Source organism: Hyaena hyaena, unplaced genomic scaffold, assembly GCF_003009895.1.
Source record: "Hyaena hyaena isolate Hyena2069 unplaced genomic scaffold, ASM300989v1 scaffold_888, whole genome shotgun sequence".
NCBI lineage: Eukaryota > Metazoa > Chordata > Mammalia > Carnivora > Hyaenidae > Hyaena > Hyaena hyaena.
This window is the reverse complement of record NW_024081521.1, coordinates 647,789-667,969: the sequence shown is the minus strand read 5'-3', so window position 1 is coordinate 667,969 and position 20,181 is coordinate 647,789. Positions and strand designations below refer to the sequence as shown.

General features: G+C 35.3%; 1 protein-coding gene across 1 annotated transcript; it reads right to left on the bottom strand.

Annotated features, from left to right (window-relative positions):
- Positions 1-35: 35 nt before the first annotated feature.
- LOC120222548 (olfactory receptor 13C8) lies at positions 36-1,001 on the bottom strand. Its single transcript, XM_039220418.1, has one exon. It carries the CDS (start codon positions 993-995, stop codon positions 36-38), a length of 960 nt encoding a protein of 319 aa, XP_039076349.1. The 5' UTR covers positions 996-1,001.
- Between the last annotated feature and the right edge of the window lie 19,180 nt (positions 1,002-20,181).

The window sequence follows — 20,181 nt, the reverse complement described above, 5'->3', positions numbered from 1 at the left end:
CTTTGGATACCGAGTCACATAGTGTAAATCAGTACTCACATTCCATCAGAGTTTTTTCTACCCATCATGTTCTTCACAGCAGCCTTTACATCCTTGTTCCTCAGACTATAGATGAGAGGATTGAGCATGGGGGTCATTACCCCGTAGAAGAGAGAGATGAGGGCCTCAATGATGTCTTGATTATCAGCATCAACAGAACTTTTAGACGTGGGCTTTGTGTACATGAAGCAGATGGTTCCATAGAATATAATCACTACTGTTAGGTGGGCTGAGCAAGTGGAGAAGGCCTTACGTTTTCCTTCAGTAGAAGGAATCCTCAAAATAGTGGTGACAATAAAAATGTAAGAGATAGAAATTACTAGCAGTGGAATAACCAAAACAATCAGATTTGACCCTGTCATGCTGATCACATTGATTGAAATATCAGCACAGGCCAGTTTTAGGATAGCCACAATTTCACAGACAAAATGGTTAATGACATTATTAGTACAGAATGGTAACTGCATTGCGAGAGATGTCTGCACCACTGAGTCCACAAGCCCAGTGATCCAGGATCCAGCTGCCATGGGCAGGTAGGCATTTTTGCTCATGATGATAGGGTATCTCAGTGGGTAGCAGATGGCTACGTAGCGATCAAGTGCCATCATACCTAGAAGCACACACTCTGTGGCCCCCATGGCAAAGGAGAGAAACATTTGCACCATGCACCCAGAGAAGGAAACCCTTTTCCTTCCTGTCAGAAAACTGTCAAGAATTAGTGGAACAGAGGAACTTGTATAACAAATGTCCAGGAAGGAAAGATTACAGAGGAAGAAGTACATGGGGGTGTGCAAGTGAGAATCATAGATGATTACTAAGATAAGGATTCCATTTCCAAGAAGGATCATCAAGTACATCCACAAAACTAGCACAAAGAAAACTGTCTGGAGCTTTGGGTGGGCGGAAAGCCCAACAAGGACAAATTCTGTCAACATGGAATCATTGGTCCTTTCCATATTACATATATCCCTTCTCCAATAGCACTCTATGGATGATAGAACAGAAACTTGTTAATACAGCATCTGCAAGAGCTACATCTTTTAAGTATTATAAAAGATACTTAAATCTTTTAAATCTGTGTCACTGCATTCTATATTTGGATGTAACAATATAGTCTTGCAGCAGCTTTCTCACTCTAAACTCACACCATGACAGCAGGAATTTTAACCTGATTTTCTCAGGGTTAAGAGAGAATACATTTGATTGTAGGACATTTGGATCCCAAACCAGTTTATGCCCATTCCTACTAGTTGTGTCTCGTAACATATTGACTGCACATCAGGGCAGTGTCTACAGTCTAGATGCAATCTACAAAGGTAGTTTGTTTGACAGTCTTTTCTGTACCATGTTTTAAATTTTGATTTAGAGGTCAATATTTTACAAAGAGGAGATATGGTATAAAAATGGATATTTTCAGATTGTCTTCAAATAATTTATAATATTTAAAACCATTAGACCTATTTCCATCATGGAGCTCAATTACAACTTACCCATCGGATTGGAAGCATGATCTCCATTACACCAGATTATCCTTTTCTCTCTCTTATCTGCTTGTCATTGGAGGTGAATATTAATTTCCAGTTAACATGTTATTCTCAGTTGATCTCAATCACTTACAATACCTGACAGGATTGTATACGTATTTGAATCCTTTTTTTTTTTTAATTATATATGTTTATTTATTTTATTTTATTTTTTTTACAAATAGTTTATTGTCAAATTAGTTTCATTTGACAGTGCTCATCCCCTCGAGTGCCCTCCTCCATGCCCATCCCCCCTCTCCCCCACATCCATCAGTTCTCAGTTTTTGTCAGCATTCAAGAGTCTCTCATGGTTTGCCTCTCTCCCTTTCCCCCACGTATTTGAATTCTTGACTCATGGCTTCAGGGCCAATGTATTCAGTAGTCCTAGTAGACCTATTATACTGTTAGAAGCCTATGAAAATGTTTTTATTTCTTTTAAAATCTGAATAAAATAATGAATTTTAAGCTTTAGTATGTAATATTAGTATATTTATCTTTATATCAAAGCAGATGTAAAATATAACTTTTAATATTATTTCACCGAAGAAATGGCCTGTCAAAGTCATAATGCAGTCCTATATAATCAGATCCCTTTTCAGAGCTCATTTTTGTCTGCTGGTGGTATAAGTAGCCATTACCTATCTGCCATCTCATTGGAGGAACATATCTTTATATTGCTACAGTATCTACTTCAATACGATAATGAAGTATGTGTTTAAATAAATGGTTTTCTTTAATAAAAGGAAATTGAGGGCGACTGGGTGGCTCAGTTGGTTAAGCATCCAGCGTTGGCTCAGGTCATGATCTCACAGGTCATGAGTTCGAACCTCACACCCAGCTCTTTGCTGTCAGCACAGAGCCTTCTCCATATCCTCTGTCTTACTCTCTCTGACCCTCCCCCACTCTCTCTCTCCTAAAAATAAAATAGATATTAAAAAAATTTTTTAAAGAAAGAAATAAACTAAAAGTGCTTACAAAGCTAATTTTATCATGAATAAATATAATGTAGATTGTAGGCTCCTCTTAATGTTTGTTTTCACCTCATGCAAGGACTATCACTTAGGGATCAACTGTAATAATAGTGCTTTAATTCAAAGTGTACACATTTAACTAAACCAGCGATATGTAGCCATTATTTTTTAGCAAATCAAATTTATACAGAAGCATAATATGTAAAGCAAATAAGAGATTTTCTCTGGTTGAAGTTATACTGGTTTGCCAGTGAAGACAGAGTACTATTTGTTTAGCTACTTATTTACTCTTCCTCCCTCAGTTTGGTTTAAAAGGATTCCAAAGGGCATAATTTGAAAATCACCTATGTAATGAGTTAGAAATAATATTAATAATCTGCATTTTAATAGTCTTATTAAAAATGATAGAAATGTATGTATTGATTACTCAATGTCAGATACATAACTAAATGCTTTTATTCATAACAATCCAAGGAAGCATAGATTGTATAATATATATATTATCCTTCCTTAAACATTTGGTAAACATCACAAGTAAATCATGATATAAATAGATGAAAGAAACTTAAAATTAATTATTTCAAGAGGTGCAGGAAATAAATTTGGTGGAGGTCAATTCATAATTTTCATATTAACTATTTGAAGTTCCACAAACATAACTTCTTAATCTTGAAAGAAAACTTATGCCAAAATCATATAAAATTATTACTCACTAATAAGACAGTTTATTATACATTTTCATGATCTATAATAAGATAAAGATGCCTACTCTTACATAGACTTGATAGTCCTGGTCAAAATTGTGAGACAAGAAAATGGCAGAAGTAGAAAAAAAAAGGGATGCCTGGGTGGCTCAGTCAGTGAAGCGTCCCTTCCTTGATTTTGGCTCAGCTCATGATCTCACAGTTCATGAGTTTGAGCCCCATGTCCAGCTCTGCTCTGACAGTGAAGAGCCTGCTTGAGATTCACTCTCACCCTCTTTCTCTGACCCTCCCCTGCTTTCTCTCTCAAAGTAAATAAATAAACTTAAGAAAAAAAGAAGTAGCAACAAAAAGATACTAAAAAATTTATAAGAACTAAAGAGAAAAATTAGACTTCTGGAAGTAAGATCAATAAAAAAAATGAGTAGTCCTCTCTATGGTAATAATGAATGATTAGCAATCATAATAAAAATAAATAAAATTTAAAAAATATAAAGCATCTGGGTTTTAACCTAATAAAGCATGCACAGGACTTTTACAGAAATCATCTAAAAATTATAATAAGGAGCATAACATATATAAGTAATTAAAAGAGTATAGCATGTTAATATATGGAATAAAAATATAAGACTGCCATTTTCTCCCAAACTAGTCTATACATTCAATTAAATATATGCACAAGTGTAGCTGAAATTTTTTGAGGAATACAAGTATTCATTCTAAAATTTATGTGGAAGAATAAAAGGACACAACTTGTACAGTTAATTTTATAAAGAAAAAATAAGAGGAGCATCTATATTTGAAGTATACTGCAAAGCAACAGTAATAAAATATTATGATAATGGCTCAAGGTCATTTAAATAGTCCATTGGAAAAGAAATCTCAGATATAGACATAAGTATATGGGAATTTGATAAATCATAAAACTGTCAACCCAAAGCAATCAAGATGTGATGGCTTAGTAGATCATTTTAGGAAAATATCTTTAGATATGGATAAAAGATGAAATTAAATCCTGGGATTACCATACATAAAAGTGGAAACCAGATGAGTTAACAATTTAAATGTGAAAAAAGAAATTACAATATTAATAAAAGGCAAATCTGTGTGAATTTATAGTTCAGGAAAAACACTTTTAGAACAAAATTCAAATAGTGTAAACTATGAAGCAAAGCTTGGTGGACTTAACCCAACGAAGGACCTCAGAAATAAAGTTAACAGACTGTAGAAGATAGTTTCACTATCTAAAACTGACAAGCAACTCTCTTGATAGGATATACAAAAGGAAAAAAAGAAAAGAAACCACAACTCCCCCCCGCAAAAAAACTCTTTTGCTAACCCAAAAGATAAAGCTTTAAACCAATGGAAAATTAGCCAAATGATATGAATTAGTCAGTTATGGAAGGGATTTCCTAAATGGCTGGTAAATATATGGAGAGATCTTATACTTTAAAAATCTGAAAAATGCTCATTAAAACAGCCATGCAGTATCATTCATGTTCATTCCAAAAGTAGATGATACTAAAATTTGGCAAGCATGTGGGGAGGTAGAATTCTGTTGGGAGTGTACACTGGTATACTGCAAACTCTCTGTTTATACTAAAATTGGGTAGGATTCAGTAATTCTAGTCCTGGGAATATGACCCAGATAAGTTGTTGCTCAAAATGTAAGGACACAAACGTGAGGATGCTCATGATTGCGTTATTTGTGACAAAAGGAGGTTGGAGGCAAACTGGTTGCTCATCATCAGAGTAATGATTCTAACACAAGTAAGCATGCAATATGGAACACTTCGCAGAAGTGAGAAGCAAAAGAACTAGACATCCATAAGCAACATAAATAGATCCCTGAAGAAGTGTTTAAAAAGTAAGCAATATTGTGATTTATAGCACAATAAAATTTGCATAGAAATTTAAAATACATATCTCAGAAGGTACATGCCTTTTTAGGGACAAATCAAACACTTAAGTACCTGTATAATGAGTGATTATGGGAGAATATAGGGCACTTTGTAAAGACAGGAAAATAATGTACAGAGGAATATAAAATAAAATACAGAGGAGTATGAGTAACTAAATTCTAAGTTTTTTTTTTTTTTAATTTATTTCTGAGAGAGAGAGAGACAGCGTGCACAGGGGAGGGTCAGAGAAAGAGGGAGATACAGAATCTGAAACAGGCTCCAGGCTCTGAGCTAGCTGTCAGCACAAAGCCTGATGCAGGGCTCAAACTGTGAGATCATGACCTGAGCCCAAGTCAGATGCTTATCTGACTGAGCCACCCAGGCGCCCCACTAAATTCTAAGTTTAAAAGAAAACAAATAGAAACACTCATAAAAATCATAGAGGGCAATATAGGGCATATACTAATGAAGGAACTCTGACAAAAATTATAGTTTTAGGGGCACCTGGGTGGCTCAGTCAGTTAAACATCTGACTCGGTTTTGGCTCAGGTTATGATCTCATGGTTGTGAGATCTAGCCCCACGTTGGGCTCCATGCTGGGAGTGGAGCTTGCTTACGATTCTCTCTCTCTCTCTCTCTCTCTGCCTCTACCTCCTCCTCTCCCCTGCTCTTCCTCTCTGTCTCAAAAAAGAATTAAGACAAAAAATTTTAATGTAGTTTTAGTAGAGGAGACTATCATAAATGTAAAAACAAAGGAAAATTGATTTCTGACCCCATAAAATCAACACACAATGGATCGGAAGAAAAAAATTGAGGCACTTAAAAGAAAAAGGCTAAAGTTTAGTTAGAGCATACATTTTATAAAATAAAGTTTTAAATCTAGCTAAAGAAAAGTCAGGAATAAAATGGTTCCAAGTCTGGTGGCCCCATTGGAAAAGTTAACCTTAATGTAGAAATAAATGAATCTGGAGTTCTTATTAGCCTGATTCCACTAAATATGCTATTCATATATGTAATTCCCTTGATTTGATTCAGTGTTCCCCTTCTTTTTTGTTAAGTTTGCTTGTTTGTTTATTTAGTCAGTGTGGAGCCTGATGGGGGCTCGATCTCATGAACCGTGAGATCATGACCTGAGTGGAAATTAAGAGTCTGACGCTTAACAGACTGAATCACCCAAGGCACCTCTCAGTGTTTCCCTTCCAATGAGACTGAGAAACTGGGCATCCAGGTCACTTGTGTAGAAGGAATAAGTGGACTGAGCAGAGGAATTAAGTGGCTCCCCTCCAATAGAATTGGCTATTCTGTTTCTTTATTATTACTATTATCTGAGGTAGAGTCCATGCACAGGCAAGCTGGGAAAGAAGCAGAGGGAGAGAGAGACAATCTTAAACAGGTTCCACATTGAGCATTCCAACCTCACACAAGGCTCCATTCCATGACTCTGGGATCATGAACTGAGCCGAAATCAAGAGTGGGACACTCAACTGACTGAGCCATCCACGCGCCCCACCATTCTGTTTCTCATTGTAAAGCATAGTACTCTGCTTCATAATAGTATCTGTGAATGAGTGTGAATCAACCCCTGTGAATGAGATCCAGACTCTTCTTGTTTTAACCAAACAATTTTGAGTGTACGGGGCCAAAGAACAGAATGTGGACCTTGATAAAACCACACCACACCACACCATACTGCACCACCACAGTATTGCAGAGTAGTGAGGTCTGTTGGTAGGAAACCAGCAGCTTCCTTGGGAGAAGCCTTAGTCATTATACACACATGTTTTATTCAAACTACAAAAGAAAGTACAAACAGACTTCAAAGAAGGGGAGATCATCTGAGAAAGAGCTAGGATAAGACTTTATATCTTGTCAAATGAATTTGACCTTGTTGAACTGAAGGGAAATAGTCTTTGGTAATAGGATGAAGCAAAATGTGTCAGTGGGGCTTCTAGGCAAGAAAACACTGTATCAAGGTATAGTAGTCAGAAAAAGATTTTTAAAAAGAAGGAAGATTTGCCATTTTGTGTGGTATATTAAATGTAGCATTAAGGAATTAAAATTTGTTCTCCAGGCAATTGGGTACCTTTGAAATTTTGTCCAGGGGATATTTAAGGATGAAAACAGAAAACAAAGCTTAAGTAGAGGCATTATTCAGGATCCTATACTTTCTCACTAATATTGAGCTGTGACCTGTGTGGTTGGTAGGTCTATAATCATTGTTTTTCAAGCTCCTCTCCTCCAGCTTGTAGAGAACCTGACTCAAAATTAATCTTCTTTTGGAATTAGAAACATAATAGTTAATTTTAGGTCAAATTGGTATTATAAAGTTTTTAAATTTTAAATTTTTTAAAATATTTTATTTATTTCTGAGAGAGAGAGAGAGAGAACGAGCAGGGGAGGGTCAGAGAGAGGAATGCACAGAATCTGAAACAGGCTGCAGGCTCTGAGCTAGCTGTCAGCACAGAGCCAGATGCGGGGCTTGAACCCACAAACCATGGGATCATGACCTGAGCTGAAGCCGGACACTTAACCTACTGAGCCACCCAGGTACCCCCATAAAGTTTTATTTCCTTTGGCAAAAACACAATCCTACCATTTTCTCCAGGTTCTTAGTTTGGTCCTCTAATAGTCTGTGAGAATTAAACTATGTCTCACTTCCCTTTGAGGTGAGACCAATGCTCTGTTGGGTCTTTCACAACTACATCTTAACTGATTGTTTTATTTATGAAGCTAACCAAAATAATAACAACTGCCTCATTCTCCCAACGTTTTCTAGATTTTTAAAAAAAATTCTGAGTATGGAGGGCACTTCATTAACCCAGAGGAAAAGTGAAACATCCCTGTTAATAAGTTAAATATTGATTCCCTGAGGGTCATAGGAACCCATCCTTTCTGCTCTTCATGTCTTTTTTTTTTTTAAAGAGTTTTCCCTCTCCACCCTTAGAAAAATTTCTCTTCCAAAAGAAGTGTTTATTAAGGTATTGCTCACTTAGTAAAAAAGGACACATTCCTTTTGTCTTCACTTTACCCTTAGTCACCCCAGGAAATGTTGGACACTGTAAGCAATTGTAGTCAAATATACATGAACTGAAAGCAATCTTAGCTGCATCTCTTATGAATTCAGTAACAGTATGCTAGTTTTCTAGCTTCTCTCAGCAACTATGTGCTCACATATATTGGGGTAGCATTGTCTGAGTTTATCTGATCACATGTGCTAGGTTTATGGTATAGAGTAGGAACTTAAAACACATTTGATTCTTCTTTGGGTCATACTTAGTGGCAATTAAAAGAGAATGAGACTCAAAATTACGTTGTTAGGGCACCCAATTCACATAGTAGGTAGGTGAGTGCTACATTTTTTCAGATTCTATGTTTCTTCATCTGTGAAGTTACCAATAGCTTTTTCATACATTTAATGAGAGAATCCAATGATATGATATAGTGAAAGCACTTTGCAAGCTGAATATCCAAATGCTTATTCACGAATTCATTCAACACAAAGATAGCAGTAGCCTTGTGCATGCTATCCAATATAACTAGGGCTGGTGGTGACGGAATGGTGGTGAGCAAATGAAGTCATTATAACATCTATTTTTCTCAAAACTAAAGGATAGTTCTTCATAAAAATATTTCAGGATATGTTAAACAACTTAAATTTTTTCCTTTATGATTTTGTAATTTTGAAGCTTCAAAAGAATTGTCCTAAGCTATTGCCTTTTCATTTTAGAAACAAGGAAAGCAATGCTGAGAGAAGGTGCATGACTTAATTAGTGTTTTGTATCTAATTAACTATGTGTAGGAAGCAAGCATTGCCTGGCTATAAAACTCAGACTCTTGGAAACACTGTATTCTCTTAGGCAGGGAATGTGTTCTATGTTAATATTATTGGTTTTAGTGCTATTTAGAGAAGGGCTAATTTAAGTAAACTTGGAATCCAAGCAGAATGATAGACACATTGAGAATATGGCAACCACAGATTTGATCCACAGGCTGAATTTCTGCTAGAAATTAAAGTACTTAGCACAATGTAGAAATAGATGGACTAGATCCTCAGATTTTTTTTCCCCCTGAGATATTATTGTTATCCAGGATTAATCCAAGTCAGTAGTAATCAAAACAAGACAGAGATAAGGGGCCAGTGGTGGATTTTTGCTCCCACACAATTTATTCTCAAGTCAAAGCTCATTGTTGGGACTTGGGGCTGTTAGGATTAAAGAGTTACTGATTACAGTGATCCTGATCCAAGGAGCTTCCAGAAAGGGTTAATGGAAGAGGTGATGTACATTTATTTATACAGAGTTAGATATAGGAATCATATACATTTTTAAATGTTTATTCATTTTTGAGAGAGAGAGAGAATACACATGAGCCAGGGAGGGGTAGAGAGAGGAGGACAGAGGGCCTGAAGTGGGCTCTGCACTGATAGCAGAGAGCCTGATGTGGGGCTTAAATTCAGCTGTGAGATCATGACCTGAGCTAAAGCAGATGCTTAACTGATTGAGCCACCCAGGCACCCCAGAAACAATAACTTTTGTCTTAATTACTTTGAATTCGACAATTATTTTAAAAATACAGGTGGTATCATATCTCAACTATTTTAATTTTTTAAAAATGTTTTATTAAATATTTTTAGGAGAGAGAGAGAGAGAGAGAGAGAGAGAGAGAGCACGTGTGGGGGAGGGGCAGAGAGAGGGGGAGAGGGAAACACAGAATCCGAAGCAGGTTCCAGGCTCTGAGCTGTCAGCACAGAGCCCGACGCAGGGCTCCAACCTACGAACAGTGAGATCACGACCTGAGCTGAAGTCGGACGCTTAACCGACTGAGCCACCCAGGCACCCCTCAACTATTTTAAAATATTTTTTTAAAATATGGTGGTCATAGCAACTATGGAAGATGGTCAAATAATTGCATTGCAATTACACACATTTGGGACAGAGAATTAATTTTTTCAGCAGATTATAGGTCGAATAATAATATTCAAGTTGCTTGGCTGCAGTCCATCTGTTCTGCAATGCTGTCTTAACACCAAATGGAGGAGTCTAATGTTCTCATTCTATCTGCTGTGGGGAAGGGAGGAAAGGCAGAGCAAACGTTTTTGAAGAGGCAAAAGAAGACTGCATTTTATTTTAGAGAGCCTAGATTTGAAACTTAAAGATTTGGAACCTCCTTTTTTCCTTCTTAAATGAGGCCAATTGCTACCTAAGAGCTTTGTTGTGAAAATTATTCAGCAATGGTCTAAAATTTAATGGAAAGCCATATGACACTAAATGAGGAAAGCTTGACAGATGGAAAAATTAGATATATCCTGTTAAAGCATATGGAATTGATACCTTACCCATAATTTGAAAGCAATATTTACAAGAGAAGAAGATGGACTATAATGTCATTTGTATATGTACCTCTAAGCTTGAAGAGGAGTGGCTTCCTTTCTTGATCTCAGTTCACTCTTCTTCCTTAATAGCTGCTTTGCTTACAGCCTCAAGTAGCGCTCCCTAGTTTATGTAATTATTTTCAGGATAAAGTGAGGAGATATTAGTGAGATTCAGATAGCAAACAGGATGCTGCAATTATTTTCTTCAAATTTTGACTTACCAGTAGTTTATTCCAAATTGATAGATGAGTCTATTTAAAATATTTTCACTCCCAGGCCGTTTCTAGTTCAATATCAGAAAAGTGAAAAAAAGCAAAGTGACCCATAGATTCTTAAGGCCTTTGTACTTATCTGAGTGTGTCTCTACATCCTCCCAAAGACCAGCTAATTGCTCAGCAAGGCAATTTAAATTCTTTTCGGGGCAAGCTATGGAAGGGTCCAATATTTGCAACAAACTAATGTTAGGAATGTAAACATGTTAGGAGGATTAAAAACTTTCCCATACTCTGGGGAAAATGTAGTTAGATCTAATTATGTCATATAATTGGTATATTTTTGTTGTCATGCAACTCAAATAAGAACTGTGTATCACCATCTACAGTATCACAGTATTTGAAGATATTAACACTGAAACAGAAAAATAGTTTTTAACAAGTATTATTTTTTCTTTTCTGATAAGATCTGGAAACATCCCATGATTAATAGCCTAAAGTATCTGCATTTGTATCATATTTTCAAATGTCTAATGTGCTTCCCAGGAAACTACCATGCATTAGAATGTTCTATTCCCACTCTTCAATGAGTGCAGGATAGTTAGGTTAAAATAATGTAAACAATTTAAACTGATAGTTAAATCTCAATAAAAAATTAAATCTGAGCGTTACTTTCTTCTAGATTCAAGTTAGAGTTGAAGCATGTGGAACAGAATGTAACCTTTTATCAAAGATGATTCCTCTTTGACTTAAATAACTAAGGTTTGTATTCAGATTCAGATTTTGTCCCAGAAATTAATATTTCTTGCTCAGCATTTTTCCCTGAAACCTTTTTTGAGACAAACCTATTTTTTTCAAATTGGTAATTTCTCCTTAAACTACATATTTCTTCTTTAATTCACTCTAAATGCTGTAAGTTTATACTGTTCAGGTATCTGACATTTAGTGCCAGATAATAATTGATAATACCAAGTGAGTGGAGGGGAGGGGCATTTTCTCTGCACTTTACATGCATCTCATTTATCTAATTCTTATTATGATTTTATGAGCTACATACTATTATTTTCATTCTAAAGATTAAGTAGCTGAGGAACAAGAAGATATTATTCATTGCCTATGATATGTGTATGCAACAAGTTTCCCTAAAGTGATTGAAAACTACTTAATACCAGAAAATATCACAGCACCATCTCAAGATGTACCTTTACCACAATGGATGCTCAGAATATATACTTGTTGGCAGATGGGAAATTTTACCATAACATTTAGTTCCTCAGTTCTGCTCTATATTTTGTATACTGTGATATTATGTCACTTTAATATTTACAGTTATTGCTTGGAGTAGTACATTTCATTGAAGAACCCTGAAGAAAAAAAGGGATCCTGAAAGGAGGAAAGGATCCCTAACCTCTTTCTCTGTCTCTTCTCCCTGAAAAACTTGTAATCTGTGTTTTATATGCTATTCATATTTTTATTGGCATCTAATTAACATATAATATTATGTAAGCTTAAGATGTACACTGAGTTGATTTGATATGCTTTTATGTTATAATATGAATACTACCATAATTTTAGCTAACCTCCATCACAGCACATAATTATCTATGTGTGCTCGTGTGTGTGTGTGTGTGTGTGTGTGTGTGTGTGTCTGTGTGTTGTGAGAACATTTAAGATCTAGTCTCTTGGCAACTTTTAAATGTATAATGCAGTATTGTTAACTGTGATCACAATTCTGTGCATTAGATCCCCAGAACTTACTAATCTAACTGTAAGTGTATACCTCTTGACCAATATTTCTCCAATTCCTCTACCATAAAGCTGCTGGTAACCACCATTCTACTCTCTGCTTTGATGAGTTTGGCCTCTTTACATTCCACAAGTAAGTGGTATTGTCCAGTATTTGTCTTTCTATGTCTAACATATCTCACTTACCATAATGCCCCCAAGGTCTATCCATGTTGTCCCAAATTGCAAGATTTTCTGCTTTTTCATGGCTGAGTAATATTCCATCTTATGTATGTACCACATTTTCTTTATCCATTTATTGGTTTGATAGACACTTAGGTTGTTTATTGGCTGTTGTGAATAATGCTGTAATGAGCATGGGGGTGCAGATATCTTTTTTGAAATCTTGGATATATTCCAGAAGTGAAAAAGCTGGATCTTACAGCAGTTCTACATTCAAGGAGCCTCTATATTGTTTTCCTGAAGGCAAAACAATTTACATTCCTACCAATGATGCACAAAGTTTCTCTTTTCTCCATATCCACACCAATACTTGTTATCCTATCTTTTTGAAGGTAGCCATTCTAACACGTGTAAGAGGATATCACACTGTGATTTTGATTTGCATTTCCCCAGTGATTAATGATACTGAGCATCTTTTTTTTTTTTTAAAAATGTTTACTTATTTATTTTGAGAGAGAGTACATGCACATACACAGGTACAAGTTGTGGAGGAGCAGAGAGAGAGGGAGAAAATTCCAAGCAGAATCTGCACTGTTAGTGCAGAGCCTGACATGGTGTTCAATCTCACAAACGCTGAAATTATGACCTGAGCCAACATCAAGAGTCAGATGCTTAACCAGCTGAACCACCCAATAACCCTGAGCATCTTTTCATGTACCTCTTGGCCACCTGTCTTGTCTGTCTTTTTTGGAAAAATGTCTGTTCAGTTCCACTGCCCATTTTTAAAATCAGGTGGGTTTTTTTTTTGTTACTATGTTGTATGACTTCTTTATATATTTTGGATATTAATATAGTTCAGTATATATTTTCTCCCATCCCATAGGTTGCCTTTTCATTTTGTTGATTATTTGTTTTGCTGTACAGAACTTTTTAGTTTGATGTAGTCCCACTTGTTGAATTTTTGCTTTTGTTGCTTGTGCCTTTGGTGTCATGTCCAAAAAATAGTCACCAAGACCAATGTCAAGGGAATTTCCCCTATGTTTTTTTCTAGGAGTTTTATGATTTAGTTTGTCTTTTCTATTGCTTATTTTTTCTGGTCTCTATTTAATTTGTTTCCTCTCTGATATTTGTAATCGCCTTATTTCCTTTCTACTGCTAATTCTGGTCTGAGTTTGTTCTTTTTCTAGTTCCTTGAGAAGTAGTTATTTGAGATATTTCTTTTTTCTTAATATATGCATTTATCACTATAAACTTGCTTCTAATAACTGTGGTTTAGCACCCCTGAGATTTTGGTGTGTGGGGTTTCCATTTACATTTGTCTGAAGATATTTTTAAAAATTGTTTCTTTGACCTTTTGATTGCTCATGTGTGTTTGTTCAGTTTCCACATGTGTAAATTGTCTAGCTTTCCTCTTGCTGATTTTTGTTTCATGCAATTGTGGTCATAAAAGATTCTTGGTGTGACTTAAGTCCTCTTAAATATGCTAAGACTTGTTTTGTGGTCTCTCATATGACCTATCCTGGAAAATATTCTGTGTGCACTTGAGAAGAAAGTGTATTCTGCTGCTCTTAAAAGGAATGTTCTATATATGTCTGTTAAGTCTGTTTGATTGCAAGTATGGCTCAAATCCAAAGCATCCTTGTTGATTTCTCATCTAGATAATCTATCCATTGCTGAAAGTGGGGTATTGAAGTCCCTTAGTATTGTGTTATTGTTTATTTCTCCCTTCATATCAGCTAATATTTAAATAATATGTTTAGGTTCTCTGATTTCAGGTGCATATACATTTACAATTGTTGTATTTGCTTGATGAGTCAACCTTTTTATCATTGTGTAATGGCCTTCTTTGTCTTCCACGAAAGTTTTTGTCTTAAAGTCTATTGTGTCTGATATAAGTATAGCTACTCTCTTGCATGGAATATGTTTTTCCATCCCTTCACTTTAAGGCTATGTGTGTCCTTAAAGCTGAAATTAGTCTCTTGTAGACAGAACATGGTTAGGTCTTGTTTTTCAATCCATCCAGCCACTCTGTGCCTTTTGATTGGAGAATTTAATCATTTACATTTAGAGTCCTTTTTAATATGCAGAGATTTACTAATGCTATCTTATTAATTGCTTTATGGCTATTTAGTAGTTTCAATGTTCCTTTTTTTCTCTCTTGATGCCTACCTTTGTGGATTGATGAATTTCCCTGGGTGGTATGCCTTGATTTTCTTCTCTTTATCTTTTGTGAATCTACCATAAATTTTTGCTTTGTGGTAACCATGCAGCTTACATAAAACATCTTATAGATACAACTGTCTTTTTTACACTGATAGCAAGCAATTTAACTTCAATTGCATACACAAACTGTGCTCTTTTACTTCCTCCCTTGTATGTTTTTAATGTGACAATTTATGTCTATTTATATTCTGTATTCATAGCAAATGATAGTAGCTATAGTTATTTTTAATACTATTTTCCTTTAATCTTTTATACTGTAGTTAAGTGGTTAACATACCATCCTGTCACAGAATAGAGGCTTATGAATCTGTATATTTATCTCTGTCAGGGTGTTGCATATTTTTAGATGTTTTCATGTTACTAATTAGTGTTCTTTCATTTTGGCTTGAACTCCTTTCAGCATTTCTTGTAAGGTGGGTCTAGTGTTGAACTCCCTTAGCTTTTGTTTGTTGAGGAAAGTTTTTATTTTTCCCTCATTTCTGAAGGATAACTTTACTAAACCTCAATGTTAATATCTATAATATAGCTCAATAGATTTTCCTAAAACATTTTACTTCATTAATGTGTTATCTACCTATCAGAATTCATGCCCCAAACTATCCATTATAGACTTTTTTCTACTTTTGTGGCCTTAAATATGAATTCACTACTGTCCTGTGAATTTATGTATTTTATTTTTATTTGCACTTCTTTTAATTCAAAAAAAGTTTGACAATGACATCCTGCATGAAATTAGCTTAACTAAAAGAATGCATATAAAATAAGCAAAAAAGTTACATGACAATGCATTTAATTCATGGAAAACATCTATTTGATTTTATTTATAATATCTAATGATTTTTTTAACTCTAGCATTTATTTAATCTTGGTAATTATTATTTGAATTACTAACTTCTGACATTGAATTTATTTAGGTAAGCATGTTTGAACTAAAAACTCTCACATATCATAAAGTTAATTTTGTGAACATGTGCTCCTGTTTCCAACAGTTACTTGGAGGAGAGGATGTCATTTCATTTTTGAGCTGTAGTTCAATCATAATTTATTCCCAGCACCACTGTTAATCAGGTCTGTGGGTCACTGTCCCTAATGCACCAGAAGTTTCTCCATTCCACAGATCTCTCATTCCAATTAAATTGCTTTGGGAATTGGGAAACAATTACAATAACCCTTGCATAACAAATATTTATTCTTCCACATCTGTGGAATCTAGCATTGTTTGTTGAACTTGACCTTAATTCAGAATGCTGACATAAATACTAAGAAGAAAGTTACTGGGTCTGTTAGGAGATGGAAATAATTTATTAGTACACAGGTGAGTCTTGAATAAAATAAAACTGTACATTTTCAATCTATAGTTAAAGCTATTATTATTAATTTGTAATGTTAATAATCTGATGCAACACAGATATCAATTTATTATCACCAAAATATAATTGTGAATCATTATTATTAGTCATATTTCATTATTTGTGTAATGTCTTATAATCACTAAGGCAATTTCCTTATGCTATCCTATTATTTCCTGACAGTATCTTTGCAAGGAAAGCAGTTATTTTTATCACTATTTTAAAAACTAGAAAACTGAGGCTATAGATTTAGAAGCCTAGAACTGCAAACCACAGACTTTGATTTTAGTCTGAGGCATTTTTCCACTATGCTAAACCCATATTATATATATTCCAGTAAGTACTAGATGATCCTCTATACTTACAGTGCATAAACCGGTAATTATAAGATGGCATAGGTGGCATATAAGATTTCAGCTTACTAGTACTCTCTGAAAGATGCTTAAAAAAACTAAACCTGCTGCAAAATAAATATGACATATTAAAGTTTTCCTGATCATTAATCCACAAATACTACACAAGGAACTGCTTGAGTTTAGAAAGTCAGACTTTACTTATTTAGTCAAACCCCCATCTACTATGTGCGACCACTGTGTTAGTCTTAGGTGTTAGAGAGATGAGCAAGAGAGACAAGCTCCTTCCTCTGTGTCTCTCGGTATCTTACAATATAACAAGATCACCAGTTTGGTGTAGGGAACAGAAGTAGCAAGACAAACCTGGCTCAAGACGAGTTTGAATTAGTGAGGAGATTCCTACTTAGGAGGAAAGGGGTAGGAGCAGGCAGCAGGGCGAAGCAGTTTAGGTAGCCCTCAAATGCATTATCCAGAAGTTGTCTGGAATAGGAAGTCAACAGTCTTTCCAAGTGGGACCTTTGGCTCTTACCTGGAACATCTCCATATATCTTAGTAAGTCAGTGTCTTGCTGTGTTCTTTTTGCATTAGTAACTAGGTTGATCAGAGTGCTCAATTTCTCTGCATTCTCTAACCAATTTCTGAGTTGGGGAGAATTTTGATTTATCATAAGAGGTAGTATAGAATAATCGTAGAATAATTGCCCTTTTCCTCTGGGCACTGTTGAATGAATATAGTCAATTTGATTTAGTGACCCCAGTATTTCTAAAGGTCTTGCTGAGCATTCCTTTCTGTTGGTAATTTCTATATGATTTTAATGATACAAGTTAGACATAGTAGTAATGTAAAGATAATGGGCTTTGGATCTTTCCTCTGCCCATTATTCCAACTGAACCATTTTTAAGGCACATAGGATTCTGAAATAAGAGTTGGCTACATAAATGTAATTAAGATCTTTCTCTCTCCATATCTCTCCTCTCTCCATCTGTTTTCTCCCCACCTCTCTCTCCTCTTTCCTCCTTCCTTCCTTCTTTCCCTTCCTCCTTCTTTCTCTCTCCTTTAAAGGAAGTTTTGGACTTAAGCTAAAAAAATAAAAACAATCTCATTTAACTATTTTTTCAACTCTAAAATTGAGGTTTTTATATTCTCTTATTTGCCTTTCTTTTCAGAGTTGAAATATTTCTATTGTGTACTCTTTTTTCTTTCTTTATTTTTGAGAGAAACAGACAGAGCATGAGCAGGGGAGGAGCAGAGAGAGGGAGGCAGAGAACCCCAGCAGGCTTTGCACTGGGAGCACAGAACCCGAGCAGGGCTTAACATCCCAAACCATGAGATCATGACCTGAGCCAAAACCGAGAGTTGGACATTTAACTGACTGAGCCACCCAGGTGCCTCTCTGTTGTGTGTTCTTAACTAAATCTTTCCTGTGGTGAAAATCCTTCTGTCAAATTGGACTTCTCACTCTAAAACCTGTTCTATAGTAATTCTCCCAAATACTATCCATGACAAATGAAGTGACAGAGTGGGGGAAGAATGCCTCTGCTGAAATTCTCAAAACTATTAGCCATGTGAGTTCCAAACTTGTGATGTGACCAATGTCAAATTTGGTGGTGATTTTGGAAAGATCAGTTTTCACATCTAGTCAGTAAGTAGTGACAACCCCATTAATCTACATAGCTTAATATCTTGTGTTACATTTCTGATTTTAAAAATCTCATAAAATCATACTATGATTATCAATTTTGGAGAGTACTAATATCACAGGGTCTAAGCACTCAGCCCATGCTCTGTGCTTCCTTACCAAAAGAAATGCCAAATTCTTTGTCTGACCTTCGAGACTGTTCGAGACTCTCGAAGACCATGCTTTCCTTTTCAGATGTGCTTGCCACCATGCCTCCACAGAAATTTCCTTGTCCAAAAAGGATGTGCTCTATGTATTCCTAACTTTGGCTCAACTTCTCACTTTCAGGATACCCCATGTCTCCTCTTTTCTTTTCTTCCAAACCTGTTTAATTCTTCCCATGCTTCCAGATCAGGCCAAAATCTGAAACTTCTTCCTTCTGGGAAAATTGATAATTTTCACTCAAACTACATAATGTAATCATATTTATGATATTTTTCATATGTACTTTTCCTATATCCCTAACTGAATTGTGAGCTTTGCAATGGCAGGGACTTTACATTATTCTTTAGTTTATCCTTTCTGTACTTGGAACATGATTAGGTTCAAGGTAGGCTGTCAGTAATATTCTATAACTATTGTAGTAGTCTGGCACAAGTTGAAACTACTTTTTTTTAAATGTGTCTTTTAATAATATTTTTTCTTAAGAGTATATAACAACATGATATGAATTTGGACCTTTCTGTAAAACACAAAAGTATATTCTTGTTACTTTCCAGGTTCACATGCCAATCCATAATAAGGTAAAAGAAAATCAGTATGGGTCAGAAAAATCTGGATACTCTGTCATTTCAGTGTAAATTAAAGCCTTGCTACTCAAATGCTTTCAAGACCTTTGCATAAATACTACTGTCCACTTATGAGAAATGGAAAATCTCAGGAGCTGCCCTGAGAATTTAAAGGTGTTCAAGATACCCAGATGATTCATATGCATATGAAAATCAATGAAGCTCTGAACTAGATTTTTTAAAGTAATCTTCTTGTCCAGAGTGGGGCTCAAACCCATGATCCTGAGATTAAGAGTCACATGCTCTTCCTACTGAACCAGCCAGGCACCCCTATGAATTAGATCAGAACTGATCTGAGCTTTGGGCTCCACTTCATAATTTACTACCTTGTTAACTTGGACAAGTTCCATCTTTTATATTTAGAAAAAAAATGGGGCTAATATAAAGATGATTATATTTTGTAAATCATAAAGTGAAAGATATACACACATATATACATAATTATATAAAATATTTAAGCCGTATTACTGTTTTCTTAGATTGACTTAAGTCAAGATACACTGTGATGCTACAGACAAAATAAGGTAGAGACTATGTAATATCCTCCAAAGATTTTAACATTCATGCAGAGCTAATCTGTGCAGTGGTCCTGTCGTAGGAACAGTCACACATGATACTAAGAGGGGGCTGGAATATGAGAGTAATAACTAACATTTAAATGGACATTATATTTTAGTTTATGCCATTGAATTTATTATTATTAAATGTCTATAAAATTAACAATTAAATGTACTAATGTAAGGTATGTAGAGTCAGGCATAGAATGAGATATATACCAAAAATATCAAAGCTGCTGTGAAATTTTAACCATGATGCAATTACTGAATCAAATGCCTGGTCTTTATTGAGTAGTCTTTCGCCATCTCTACTGCTTGCTTTATGAGGCAGATGAAGTCAGGCTCATAGTTGGTAACTAGTCAGGAGTTTTAGAAACCTCAACCCAGGAGTAGGTCAACAGCAAGAAAGGTTACTTCTGTATGTTTGTCTGATCATAGGTAGAGTTTCACCTATTAGCAAAGGGCATCAGCCCTTCCATCATTTCCAATTTCATTTTATTCTAGTCACACAGATTGTTGAAGATGACTGCTGTCAGAGCTCCATGCAAACACTCCTTAGAATACCATCTACAAAATGAATTGTTAAGGTATTTTGTAATATTTCTTA